At 39.5% G+C, this 14,380-nt stretch overlaps 3 protein-coding genes across 5 annotated transcripts; 1 reads left to right on the forward strand and 2 right to left on the reverse strand.

Moving 5' to 3' along the window:
• Nucleotides 1–1,432: 1,432 nt before the first annotated feature.
• Nucleotides 1,433–3,486, reverse strand: LOC148416614 (uncharacterized). Of its 2 annotated transcripts, none has more exons than XM_088426590.1 (2): nt 3,025–3,486; nt 1,433–2,692 (listed from the first exon to the last, which is right to left on the reverse strand). In XM_088426590.1, exons 1-2 carry the CDS (start codon nt 3,215–3,217, stop codon nt 1,878–1,880), a joined length of 1,008 nt encoding a protein of 335 aa, XP_088282716.1. In that variant the 5' UTR covers nt 3,218–3,486; the 3' UTR covers nt 1,433–1,877. The 2 variants fall into 2 exon arrangements, with proteins under 2 accessions (XP_088282716.1, XP_088282715.1); XM_088426589.1 differs by having other exon boundaries at nt 1,433–2,698; nt 3,025–3,482.
• A 336-nt stretch (nt 3,487–3,822) lies between these two features.
• Nucleotides 3,823–6,779, reverse strand: LOC148416615 (uncharacterized). 2 transcript variants are annotated; one of them, XM_088426588.1, is made up of 4 exons: nt 6,324–6,779; nt 5,712–6,092; nt 5,535–5,639; nt 3,823–5,097 (listed from the first exon to the last, which is right to left on the reverse strand). In XM_088426588.1, the coding sequence occupies exons 1-4, from the start codon at nt 6,517–6,519 to the stop codon at nt 4,811–4,813; spliced, it is 969 nt and encodes a 322-aa protein (XP_088282714.1). In that variant the 5' UTR covers nt 6,520–6,779; the 3' UTR covers nt 3,823–4,810. The 2 variants fall into 2 exon arrangements, with proteins under 2 accessions (XP_088282714.1, XP_088282713.1); XM_088426587.1 differs by having other exon boundaries at nt 3,826–5,097; nt 5,535–6,092.
• A 489-nt stretch (nt 6,780–7,268) lies between these two features.
• Nucleotides 7,269–14,362, forward strand: plin3 (perilipin 3). The gene is made up of 8 exons (XM_088425572.1): nt 7,269–7,426; nt 9,688–9,766; nt 9,860–10,055; nt 11,074–11,156; nt 11,545–11,776; nt 11,886–12,220; nt 12,450–12,668; nt 12,764–14,362. The coding sequence occupies exons 2-8, from the start codon at nt 9,689–9,691 to the stop codon at nt 12,905–12,907; spliced, it is 1,287 nt and encodes a 428-aa protein (XP_088281698.1). The 5' UTR covers nt 7,269–7,426; nt 9,688; the 3' UTR covers nt 12,908–14,362.
• The last annotated feature ends 18 nt before the right edge of the window (nt 14,363–14,380 follow it).

The raw sequence follows: 14,380 nt of genomic DNA on the forward strand, positions 1-14,380 counted from the left end.
AATCAAGTGTGTTTATTTCTCATTTCCAAAATTACATCCGCGTAATTAAGTTTTGCTAAATGCCGCGCAGTTGCTAATTTGTCTCGCAAGGTGTCCCCGGGCAGAGAGAGAGAGAGAGAAAAAAAAAAAGAGTAGCAAGGGAGAGGGTGGTCGATGCGGAACCACCAATTTTACCCCGAGGTTGAAGCCAGTTTCCTGTTATCTCTAAATGGGCAATTAGTCCGTTATAGCCACAACAATTTGGGCCTCTATCAACAGGATCCAGTTGAGCCGAGTTAAGTGAGGACAGATGAGAGCCTTCGGCGAATATATGCTACTACTTGGGATAAAAAAAAAAAAAAAAACTTGAAATGCTGACTCATAAAAAAAGATCAAACAAAATTTAAAGAAGAAGGTGGGACCTACTACACCCTAACGCATTTTCGCAAAACATATAGTTTCTTTATAATGATGGTTGTTATGCATTAGTGTTTATGCAATATGGCTTTTGGTTCAGGGGTGTGCGTCAGGTTCATAAGTATTTAGTGGGTAAACACTGCCCTCTTGCGGCTGTCTGCTGCCATAGCATCATTAACGTGGAGAAATAGGAAAACAAGCATTTTCCCTTTAAAGAACGCATTTTTTGATTGAGATGAATCAAACGAATTATAAAAATAATACGGGATATGAATGTTTAATATTTTTGCGTTCTTCAAATTTTACTTTAATATACCTTACACAAGTATGTATATAGGTTGCACTTTGTTGAGTAGAATGTCTTAAAAAAAACGAAAAATACTTTCAAAATAAAATATGTGAAGACATTTTTAAGTTCTCAAAGTATGCATCTACCATTTTAGATACATATTAACTGCACTGTTCACACATTTTCTTGACATCGTACTGTGGATGTATTAATAAAATCATCCATATGTTGATATTTGTACATACTGTATATATTTCTGAAAATATTAATAATTAATTTTGTTTATATTCACTCTAGTAATAATCACATCGATTATGTATTTATAATGCAATGTCAAATCCTTGATACATGTGTACAGTATGTATATATATATATATATATATATATATATATATATATATAAAATGTATAGAGAGAGAGAGAGAGAGAGAGAGACGCAGCATGGCATATTGAAAGTCGTCATTTTTGACAATGTAAGCAATATTTTAGCCTTCTAGTTTTTTTTTTGTATGTTTTTTCTTTGATATCATCGAAAACATAAAAAAGCCCGAGTTGGGTGAAAATTTCCCCCACGGGTTAAAAGCTAATGCAATGGAAATGTGCTGAATTTCCAATGCATCTTTAAACCCAGAGCGCCACCAAGAGGACTAAAAAAATCTCAGTTGCTTCATGAAGCTTCATATGTCCACTTAACACATGAGTTCACACCCGATAAGTGCTGATAAGAATCTTCTAAAAGTAGAAAAACACTGTGTGAAATTATTTATTTGAACTTAATGGCTACATTAGATAACATTTCTATTGAAAGTAATTAGAAGAAAAAATTTACAATTACAGTACAGGAATTACAATTGTTGATCTAAATTAGACAAATGGTGTGAGCTTATACTAGTGAGGCGGGCACGGTGGTAGAGTGGTTAGCACGTCCGCCTCGCGGTTCAGAGTCCCGAGTTCAATTCAAACTCGCTCCGGCCTCCCTTTGTGTAGTTTGCATGTTCTCCCCATGCCCTCTCCGGCTTCCTCCCACATTGCAAAAACATGCATAGTTAGTGTACTGGACACTACATTGTCCTTAGGGTTGATTGGGCGCGTGAATGGTCGTACGTCCATGTGTGCCACGGGATTGGCCGGCGACCATTCAAGATGTCCCCAGTGAGGATAATCGGCCATAGAAAACAGACGCATGGACAGACTAGTCGGTTTGCTGGCCGGCCTTCGTTCCGTCTTCGTTTCCGGCGTTTTGGCTGTCCACGACACAATTGTGTTTCTTGAACCCGGTCTTGAAATGAAATTGTTTCAGACACACGTCGCACTGGAAGGGTTTCTCGCCGGTGTGCGTTCTCATGTGCACGGCGATGTACCATTTGGTGGTAAAGCCTTTAGCGCACACCGGACACGAGTAGTGCTCCCTGCTGGAGTGTGACCTCATGTGTCTTTTCAAAGCGTAATGCCAAGTGAACTTCTTCCCGCAGAGCGTGCAGACGAAAGGTTTCTCTCCGGTGTGTTTGGCCATGTGTCTGTTTAAGCGGGCGAGCTTTGTAAACGTTTGGCCGCATTCGGAGCAGTCGAACTTCTGGATGTCGCAGTTGACCACGTGGCGTTTTCGGTGCGAGCGCAGCAGGCCTCTCGTTGGAAATGTTTCCGTGCAGACCGTGCAGGCGAACGTTTTGGGAATTTGTTGGTGGGACGCCATGTGGTTCTTCATATTTATTTGGGATGAGAACGTTGTAGGACAAAGCGGGCAACGGAAAGATTCCTCTCCTGCATAATCAGAGTCGTCTTCTATATCCGACAGCGGCGCGAAGGTGCTGTCTGGGTCCGAAAGTCGTTGCTCGCTGTCAGGTTTGTCAGGTAACGTGAAAGCCGCGTCAGCCTCCTCCTCCGCCACCTCGGGCCATCGAGGATGCTCCCCATCCTGATTGCTCCACACATCCTCCTCTTCCTTTTTAATGATGGGGTGCTCTACCATAGGCTCTTCTCCTTGACACGTCAAAGCCTGCTGCATGTCTGCACCTTGCAAAGACGGCAAAATATCAATCTTATGTGGTATTTTGTGCTGCGGAGAGCTGAAATTTCACCTAGGCGGTGACAATATCATTTTTAACATGGCATGACCACGTAATTATCGAATGTGACCCAAAACGGTCAAAATACCGCACAAGGGTTGATCAACAGCATGTGCTTTCTGTAGGCATAAGTGTTAATGGCAATAATAAATCAAAACGTTTCCTCACTATTTTGCATACGCTTTAGGGAAATTTATTGCAAAATTTAGACAAAGGTTTATATCTACCTACCCATGTTTTTTTAGAACAAAAATGATAAACAAGTCCACGTACCTGTCTGTTGAGTACCAACTTGAGACTTCAAAACGGCGCCCAGCAATTGGCCTTGTCGCTCCTTCTCCTCCTTTGTTCGGCGAAGTTCCTCCTCGTACTCCATTATGGTTTGTTCAAAAAGTTGATAGATTTCCTCCACGGCGAGGTTGAGCCTCTGCTTCATTAATTCTCTCAACACGGTGACTTTACACATTTTTGCGACGATCGCTCGAGCAAACTGCTTTGTGACGTGTAGCTAATTTGTCGCTAGCAATGCTATGCTAACGTGAATGCCCGTTAACTTGTACTCCTCGACAGCGTTAGGAAATACGCCGTGGCAGATTTGTTCGCTATCGCGCGCCAGGCGTGTGCGGTGCAAGAAAAAGAAAAATAAATGAGGGGAAAATGGTGGATTACATTCAACTGATGAGCGCTCATCTAGTTTACTGACCATTTGACCAAGTCCGCATTCTTCTTCTTCTTCGATTGCTACGTAATGACGTTGGTTGATTACGTTTTATGCGCAATCTCGCCGCCTACTGGTAAATGCAGAAAGACCGCTAGATTTTCTAAACCTGTATACTGTAACGTGAATTTTCCTTGAGGGTAAATAAAGTACGCCTCTTCTACTATTACCACTACAGTATTACAACTATAGCTAAAACAGCAGATTTCAAAGTTATTGACAAAAAGCAAAGCAACAATTTCAAACGTGTTTATTTAGCACTTATTTTAGCACTTATTTTACGACATTTGTGTGGATTTCAGTGTAACGGAGAAACTACATCTAGTTTCTACACTAGTCTAGTTAGTTTCTAGACTAGTTTCTACATCGTGCATATGACAATAAACACTTATTTTTTAAGGCAAAAAAATTATACATTTTCTGCTGTATTAAAAAAAAATGATATATAGAATTTCTAGGGTTGTATGCTAGGCTATAGTGCAGCGTTAGCAACATTAGTTGCAGTCCAAAATGTTAGGTTAGGTTAGACTCAATTGTTCCATTTTTCCAACACAAATCATAAATTCAAAGACAAAAAAAGTCTTTACGTTGTCTGCCATAAGTAAAGCCATTAAGTAAATTAGATTTTGGTGTCGCTTTTCTGTGTGTATTAAAGTAGCAATTGTTTGAAGATCACACAAAAATGTTGTTACCTTGCTAGAATGTCTTTTTATATAACATGGATTTTGTTTTCTATAATACACAAGTGTCAAACTGAGGCCTGAGGGCCCGCAAAAGCCAATTATGACTTCAGGTTTCTGTCTTAAATACCAAATTTTCAAGATGTCTTCAACTTTGACAGGTTTTTTTTTTTTTTTGCTATCATAACCCTTTTTGAAAGGTTTTTAGAGGCCTCTGATTTCAAAATGCAAACATGTATGAGAATCATACTTTAAATTTATTTTATTTCGGTCAAAACGGCCTTCCGACAGAAACTATAACTACAACGTGGCCTAAATGAAAATGAGTTTGACACCCCTGTCATAGTACTGTACTTAATCATGAGTCACAGCTGTGACAAAGTGCTGTAAAAAAAACATAATAGACAATATTTCAAATAATAATACAATCATAAATAACAAAATACTTTCTAGCAAAGTGAAGTCAAGTACCCCCCCACTAAAAAAGTGAACAAAATGGCCTCAGAATGACCCTAATCAACTCTACTGTCGAATATCATGAAACGAATGTCAAACAAGACATTAGTAAGGATTTTTTTGCTAACATTTTAGCAAGTTAGCTATCAATACAACACATAGTACAGTTGATAATTTCCATACAAATAAATGTAATCTCATCATCTTAATTTCCAGTGATCAAACCTGAAGGAGAGTTGAGTGGCATCTCCCATTGGAGCAAAGCACTGGCCCGGTTTCTGGCTCTGGCTTGACTTTTGGCCTCTCGCCATTTCTTTCTTACCGCCCATTTTTCCATTTCACTCAGCTCATGGACGCTCTTCTTCTTTCGAGTCTCTCGCAGTTTTTTCCATTTCTCCCTTTCTTTCTCGAGATACTTTCTTCGTCTGTCCGGGTCGGCGTCGCGACGTTCGCGATACCTCCTTGCTGTCTCGGCCGCTTTTGATGTCATTCCTTGAAAAAAATGAAAAAGAAAATTTCCTTACACTGGTGGCAACATTGTTTTCATGAAATGCATAAAACAGTGTTTTGCTTCGAATATATCACCGCAAAATGAGCAGGGAAAAGCTTTTTCAGTCACGTATATATTGTGTTTTATCTTTTTTTTCATAATATAACACCTGCCTTAAAAACTTTTCACGTGTCTGCTCAAACGCTTGAGGTGAATCGTTCGTCACCAACAGTACAAGCAAATGGTTTCTCCTCACAATGTGTTTTTTTTTTTTTTTCAGATTTCCTTTCCTGGCAAACATTTTGCCACATTCTGAGCAGTTAAAGCCGTCTCAGGTAGATTTTGAAGGCATTCTTATCGTAGAATCTTTTATCCTAACTTGAGCAAGGAAAAGGTTTCTCTCGACTGTGTTTGATGTTGGTGTGATGTGTTGTATCACCTTTAGACTGTTGATTAGTCCCCGGAGGTTTTCTCGTGCCGTCACTGTGATCCGTGTCAGTAGGCATCATATTCATATGTGATAGTGGAGCAAAGTTGGCAGGTTCTGAGTGGAAATTTACGCCATCAGCTTCTGTCCTCATATGTTGGCGAAACCTCTCATTTTGTGACGACCGACCTTCTCCTTTTTCATTCTTCACATGGACACCAGTCAGCGTGAACGTGATCACATCGGCGTCTTCCAGTCCTTGAAGCTGTTCTCCATCCTGACTGCTCCATATGTGTTCTGCTTTAACGTAAGGGGGGTTTGGTACCTGCCTCAGACAGTCACTCTGAGTGTGAAGAAAAAGTGAGGAAACACCTTCTTCATCTTCACTCTTCACTTGGAAATCGGTCCATGACACCGTGTTGATATCAGACTGCTTTTCTAGGCCTAGAAGTTGGTCACCATCCTGCACCTCCTTCTCTTCTTCTTTGACGTGGGAGAACTCTACTGGCTCTTGCTGCTCAGAAGGAATCTTTTCTTCCTTTTCACTTTCCACCGACAATTGCTGCACATCTGCACCACACAAAAAAACCCAGCAGTGTGCACAGTTAAACTACTACAAGGTCTGAGCAAAAAATATTGTATTGATTGTGATAGAATCAGCGTATCCAAGGAAAAGAAGAAAATACACTGCTGGAAATAAATGATCCACAATTTAACGTGACAAACGTCGATATTTAGGCTGTACAAAGGTTATTAGTATTGCAACAAGTATTTGGGAAAAAATACGTTATCTGTACAAACCTGCTCCACATGTTGTGATGTGAGGCTTGAGAACAGATTCCACCAGTTCGCTTTTTCGTCGCTCATTCTCCTCGATGCCACGATAAAGTTCCTCCTCAAACTCCGCTATCGTCCTCTCGAATAATTCAAAGATCTCCTCAACGGCCACGTTCAGTCGCTGTTTCACCAACGTCCTCAGAAGTCGGACTTTACACATTATTAAAAACAAATGACGTTAGCTTGTTGCTAAGCTATAGGGGATGCTAAATTTTGCGTATGTTTGTTTCAAGCAAACTAAGCTATGTCTTCGATTCCCACTTCGACTAATTTATTCTTGAAAAGACAAAAAAAGCGTTTTCTTATAACACAAGAGTCATATTTTCAGACATTTACAAAACCAACCAGTGTTGTTGTAGTAGCGCCTAGCTCAAACAAACAACTTTGAGCTTTCTACTTCGTCAGTTTAATTAGGGGATGGCAAAAAGGATTTGGAAGCATTACCGCCACCCCTAGGACAAATTACCTCCCTTCAGCCACATAAAAAAAACGGGGCGGGGTCGAATTTGGCTCCGCTCACATGTTGAGCAAGCCCTCGAACTGCAAGTAAGTCGAAGTTCAATTAACTTACAATATAAAGCCCCCCGCAAAAAGAAAACATGTAACAAAATATCATTTGATTTATACTTAATTACTCTGTTGATAACGATCTTGATCGATCATTTTAATCGGCTGAGGTGGAGATGAAGAAACAAGTCAAATATGCCGGGCAGGAATTGGACATCCCTGGTTAATTTTAAAGTATAATCATTTTTTGAACTAAAGTCTCGTAGAGTTGCGTCATCGAAATAGCGTCATCGAAAGGCGCGGCCGAACAACTTCAACGAGGAAACGGGCGGGGTCGTAGTCCTTGTAGTTTTTTCCCGTTGTCTGACGTAACCTCCGATTTGTGGAGCGCTGTGATTTGATTGGTCGAAAGTTCACAGCTCACGTCTCTGCTCCGCCTTCTCGCCAGGATTAAAAGTGCCAATGCGCGGTCCAGTGGAGATTTCAATTTAGTCAGAATCAAACATCTCTACGCTGTCGAGTCGGACCAGCACAAGAGGAACCCGCGAGCAATAGACAAGGTCAGCTTTTTCATCTTGAATGTTCGATTGTACTTGTTAAACCGATCTTTTAACTTTGGGCCGCCATGTTACCGAACTAGCAATATTGGCGTCACGTGACTTTTTTTTTTTAGCTCTATGTGCGATTTAAATGTCTTGATTATGTGAAATTTCTAAACTCTGACAAATTGAGATCGTTTTTCATCGTCAAAAAAAACGACATTTGTGACTAATGCACTGACTCGTAATAACTTCGTCATCTGGAGTAAAGTTCGTCATCCTGAAAATGGAAGAGAAGTCAGCTGCCGAGTCACCTACGATTACATCGTCCAGTGCGCACTCTTTGGGGGACTATTTTACATCATTTACTAAATTTAATTTAGCTGTAATTGAGTTTACAGTGATTCGAAGTAAAAAAGTACAAAAACTTTGATTATCGATATATTTATTTATTGGTATTAATTTAAAAATGTCAACATCTGTGCTTTACTTTTTATTGAAATTAACACACTCTGAGTTGCTCTAAATCGAAAATATATACGACTATTTTACATAAAGTTCAAATTCTCCGTTACCCGAAGAACTAACATATTTGTATTTGCTTAATTTAGCTGTAATTTAAAGTTTACAGTGGTTCGAAGTAAAAAAGTACAAAACTTGGGTTATCGATACATTTATTTATTATTGGTATTGATTTATATTTTCCAGCATCTGCGCTTTACGTTTTTGTTGAATAAACAGACTCCCTGAGTTCATTTTGTCACATGCGCCAAGTCTAAAATACAAAAAAATTGGAATCTGAGAATGCCGACTCCACAAGTGAACAAAAATAATCATTTTGAAAATATATAAAAGCTGCAACCCCAGTTTGGTGGTCTGTCATTTTTTTCCCTAGAGTAATATTCTTGATTTGGTTCAAACAACATTATGTTAGATTTGTTATTTGCATACTGCTGTTTCAAATGACACTACTTTACAACTGCAGGTATCGCAATAATTTCCTGCTGATATGCCAGTTGGCCCATAAATATCCAAAGGTCATTTCAGCACAACTGCTTCCCTTTAACCGCAAAAAAAAACTCCTAAAGTAGCCAAATTAGTTTGAATTTGTGTTACATGAGGTTGTAGTAATGTTGTTTCTGTAAGTGATAACAGCCTTTCTGTTGAACACATGCAGTTTCTCTGGAATTCCTCTCAAGTGAGTTTATCAGAGTCACACTCGTAATAAAACTTGTGATCATGCAGTGCCTGTCGAAACACGTTGCCCAATTTGGATGTTGCAACAAAATGACATTTTGCAGTCAGAGTGCACTGGGTGATGTCAGCAACGGCCGAGAATTTCACTTTTGACCACATCGATGTCAGGGAGGGATTGAAATTTTGGAGTTATAAAGCAGAGGCACTGTTGATAATACAAATAAGGTTGCTGAACCTGTTCATAATACATTATTAGTCCAAGAGAATGTCTAGCGACGTTTCATTTAAGACCTCCATTTCAATACTGTACAGTGGTTCCTTATTTATTGCGGGAGTAACATTCCAAAAAAAACCCACAATGAGTAAAATCCGCGATTTAGATTTTTTTTTTTTTCCTATACTAGTATCAACTGCCATAGCAAGTACTGATACCATGAAATAAAACTGGGTACTTGTTTTTTTTTTCCTCTTTGTTTTGTCATGACCATACTGTATACGTTTTCCATTAAAAGTTACTCTTTTGTTATTAGTCTTTTAAGTTTTTCGTTTACAGTATGTGTTTGTTCATTTACCATAAATGCTGTTTTCTTTGTGTATTTTCATTACTATACTGTGTTTTTTATTTACATTTTTCCATTTGAGATTATATATATATATATATATATATATATATATATATATATATATATATATATATATATATATATATATATATATTAGTTTTACTACTTTAAAGTAGTAACCCCCCCCCCCCACACACACACACACACACAATATATATAAGCATAACAAAAAAAATATATTAATAATTCACACATGAGATGTGGCATGGAGATGAATGATTGATAACAGCCTACAGTCCCTTAGCCAATCATCATGCAGAAGAAAATGCAGCTTCTTCCTTTGGAATCCATATGCAAAGCATCATTTTCCATGTAAAATAAGCATGGAAAAATAATCAAATACACTCGTTTACTCATGAATAAACGGTTGTATTTAATTTTGCATCGAAATGAACAGCCTACACACTTTGACATGAACAATAATCCATGTGAGTTGTGACTCGTCTTCATTCTTCTTGTCAGAATGAATTCAGGAGTCTCAACCATGGCAGATATTGAGAAGACTAATGAGGCCGGAGCTGAAGTTAACGTGGAGCAGCAGGTGAGGTGCACCGTAACCTCAAACACAACATCCAAATCATCTGGCACCGTCTTAGTTCAAATTTAGCAAACATGCAAATGTTTACTTTTCTAGAATGTTGTTTCCCGAGTAAGCAACCTGCCACTGGTGAGCTCCGCTTGCGGCGCGGTCTGCAACGCCTACACCAGCACCAAAGACAGCGTGCCCATGCTGAAGGGAGTGATGGACGCGGCCGAAAGCGGCGTGCGAACCCTTGGGGCGGCTGCCGCCACCGGATCCAAGCCTCTTTTGAACATTATCGAACCGCAACGTAAGTCAGTAAATTAGAAATGGAATCATTGTTTGCGTATGTATTTAACTACATTACAACAGTGCTCGTTAGGCATATAATTAAAAGGAGCGCTGGCCACGAGTGTCGTCTATGCATTCTTTAAAAATAAATGTTTTTACATGATGACATTTTTTGTCCATGGCACTGAAGGTGTTAACATTCATCGCTTGTACATAACATGCTGAAAAATTGGTCCATTTCTCCATCTTGCCTTTTTTAGCAGTAAAAAAATAATGTTTTGCCTACAGTAAACGTCTTGAATAATTTATTTTTTAACATATAATTAAATATAATAATAAATAAGAATAAATATATTTGGATATTTATTATAAATAATAATAACATATACATATAATTAAAAACATTTTTCCACTTGCTGTCAACTGCAAATGATATCACCTGTGCTCAAGGCTCATGTAACAGCCAATCGTGGCTCACCTGTTGGTCATGTGACATTCACTAGATGAACCATGATTGGTTGGTTGCTACCTGAGCCTTTAGCACGTGTGATGTCATTTTCAATCAACACCAAGAAAATAAACATGTTTTTCCAATATATCTATTGTACATGAAAAATAATTAATTCATTCAATCCCAAAAATGTAATTTTAGATTTTTTTAGAGTCCACAGACATGCAATGCCAGGTACTTATGTTTTTTCCAAATATTTTCAAGTGATAGGCTTAAGGAGTATCTAAAAATAGCTAAATAAATAAGTTAAATATTCACAAAATATTAACATTTAACTGCTAAAAAAAAATGCCATTCAGCATTCTGCCTCTTGTTTAAATTGAACTAAATTCAAGTCATGGATTGGATTTATCAAATTAATTTGATTTATTGCCCATCTCTAATTTTTCATACAGATATTGTATACCTCCATTATCATGATGTTTGCCCACAATCCGCCATCCTTAAACCCTGTAATCTACATGTGTAAAATGTCCCATTAACTGTGATTTTCATCACATTGTGTCCCATTGTGTTCTTTTCACAGTTGCCACAGTGAATGAATACGCCATGAAAGGGCTGGATAAGATGGAGGAGAAGCTGCCTATTCTTCAGCAGCCAGCGGAAAAGGTCAGAAAGAAAGCTGTTGACTCGTATTTGTCATCGGTAGAGCCCTTTCACATTTGGAGCCTGATTATATCACCTAATATGGTCATAGATTATACAAATGTAATGACTTTCAATCGTAGTTCCAAATTGGTAAAGTCACAATTTCGTTTTGGGTGCTTTCAATGAATTTTAATTGAATTTAACATTTTGAAGTAAAGTTATATTCCATGATAAAAGTTGAAAAAGGAAGAATATTTAACCAATGTGAATTTATTTCGCTTTGTGAGGGAGTACCAAAATATTAAAATAGAGAGTTTTCACACACACAAAAAAAAAACCCACTAGCGTACCAATTTCAACAACGTTAAAATGCACACGACGTGACATTATTTTCCACTTCTTCGTCCAGGTTGTGTCAGACACACTGGGAATGGTGTGCCAGTCGGTGACGGGTGCCAAAGATGCCGTGGTGGAGGTTGTGATGGGCGGCGTGGAGAAGACCCGCGCGGCCGTCAGCGAGGGCATCAACACAATGATGGGCACCAGCGTGGGCCAGATGGTCAGCAGCGGCATGGGCATGGCTCTCACTTGCTCCGAGGACTGGGTGGAGCAGAACCTGCCTCTCACCGAGAGGGAGCTCGGTACGTACGCGATTTTCACGCATTAACTTCGGATTCTTGCGCGCGGGCAGATTGTGACATGTGAATGTATTTACTCCTTTGAGTAATCTCCTTAAATGCTATTTTTTAGCCGCCGTGGCTGAACCCGCCACGTATCAGGCGACCACCTCATCAGCGAGCCCCAGCTACTTTGTCCGTCTGGGCAACCTCTCTTCCAAAGTTCAGGAGCGAGCCCTCCAGCAGTCTCTGGTGCGGGCGCGGCGAGCCCGGGATGCCACGCACGCGGCGGTGGCCCAAATGACCAGTACCCTGGATCTGCTGGAGACCGCCCGGACCAGCATGGCTGCCGGCGGTAACCAAATAGGGGGCGCGATAGAGCAGCTGCAGCAACTCTGGACGGAGTGGAGCCAGGGGCAACCTGGAGATGGGCAAGCTGACGCTGATGGGAGCCGGAATGAGGCGGAGGTGAGCGCTTTGCGGTTATTTTTGTCGCATTATCCAATGCAGCGTTTCTCATATAATGATATTTTAAAAAGGTTTGTGCAGGTATAATCAAATCTAAAGTTATTTTTTAATGCCATGACTGGAACAGTGTATTTTTTTTTTAATTGAGAGCAAATTAATTGGATCTTCTCTCCAAGCCTGCCCATGATGAACAGGGATTTACTATTTCCATTTTTCCTGTTTTCCACAGCGGTTGGAGTGGCACGTACTCTCCATGGTGCGAGGTCTGAGCGAGCAGCTGCATTCGGCAAGCTCCAACGTGGTGTCGAGCGCTCAGGGTCTGCCAGGAGCCGTGCAGGAGCAGCTGACGAGAGCGCGGCGCTCGGCCGAAGAGTTGCAAGCCTCCCTATTGGACACCAGCACCCTCACACCCCTCCTTTTGGAGAGGAGCCGTCACCACTTGACCCAAGTACCAGTTTCCCAACGCCATCTGTTTATGACGCTTGGATTCTGCCATGTGTTAAATGTAATACATGGCTTTTGTCCTTTTTTTTTTTTTTTTAGGTTCAACAGTCTCTGGATGGTGTCATGGAGTATTTACTCAACAACACACCACTCAACTGGCTGGTGGGACCCTTTGCCCCCATGATCACGGAGAGGACGGAGGGAGAGATGGAGTCACTCCAGCAAAATTCGAATGCTTTGTAGTCCTGTTTCTGCATTTGCGATCAATAATTGTATTCCATAGTATTAGTTATCTTACTGCAGTGGAAATTGTGAATTGAACCCTCCCCCAATAGTATTAATCTCTAAATATGCTTGAAAGTATGATCCCAAGATAAAATCATTTCAACTACTAGCTTATAGGTGCCTTAAAATGGCAGTGAAGCATTGACGCTTTGGCCTGACTTGATGAAGCTATTTCACTCACCTCAACATAGTTCATGTGCCTTAAGATGCCCCAAATGTTTTGAGCCAAACTAAAATTCTATTGAACATTATTGTCATTATATTAACAAAGTGCTATGCTGTCAGAAAAGCTATTTTTTCTCACTTTAATGATGATAAATGCAATGAACAAACATATCCCTGGCATTAGGCCAAAACCTCACAAGTAACAGTTGAATTCTATTTTTCAAAAATGTATATGATTGTCCAGTGCACATTTTGTGGGTGTTATTTATACTAATTATTAAAATGTTGAAAAAGGCTTGCTCACATAATGCAATGGTTGAAAAAAAAAAATGCTGTTTTTTGAGGGGGGGTCTCCCGAAATAGGATTTTGGAGGATTAAGTCTGGTGCCCACCATATGAGTGCTCGCTAACAGGTTGGACATTTTGGTGTTAATGTCTAACCTTCACTTAGCAACAAAACAATTGACAGTAGTTTAGCGAGTATCCCAAATTTCTTAGAAGTGACTACATCACTTGATATTTTGCTATGACGGAGCGGACATTTTAATCAACATCAAACTACAGACTGAATGTGATAAGTATAGATTAGAAATGCAAATATTTACTCTGCATCCTACCATTGTTTCTGGCTCAATTGAAGAAAAAAAGTCATTTCCCTGAAAACAACATGATAGGCTGGATAACAATTTCAGGTATGTATATGCAAAATGTTCCATATAAGCATGAATATATTCACTCTACAGCTTACCTCAGTTTCCGTTTCTATTGGAGAAAAACAAAATGCTCACCCTGTCACTGACAACAACCCAATAACGAAAGGGTGGAGAATAATTTTAGGGACACTTGCAAAATCTCCAATATGAGCATGGAATTAAGAGTATGATAAAAAAAAAAAAACTCATTACCATGTTTTTTATACACTAGTTCGCAGAACACGGCTCCACAAATGTACTTTATATTGATATTGACCTAGATATGAAATTGGGTGGAAGGGGTTTCACTGTGATCCACAAAGTTTTATATAAAGTTTTAGGAAATGTTTGCTATGCATTGAATTTAGTTAATTCATCCTAATGGACTTGTGGCCTTCAAATGTTAAGAGTTGGTGCACTTTATTATTTTAAACCGGAACGATCTGCCTTTCAATTTTAAGTCCCGGTTGGCATAAGCACACTTTGTAACCTTTTGTTATGACGCTGTTTTTAATTGTAGTATGTGTATGCTGTGAATAAATGTCGATTAATGAGTCGGAGGGGTGTTTTTGTA

The sequence above is a fragment of the Hippichthys cyanospilos genome, chromosome 10 (genome assembly GCF_059441005.1).
Source record: "Hippichthys cyanospilos isolate Australia breed blue-spotted pipefish chromosome 10, RoL_Hcya_1.0, whole genome shotgun sequence".
Lineage (NCBI taxonomy): Eukaryota > Metazoa > Chordata > Actinopteri > Syngnathiformes > Syngnathidae > Hippichthys > Hippichthys cyanospilos.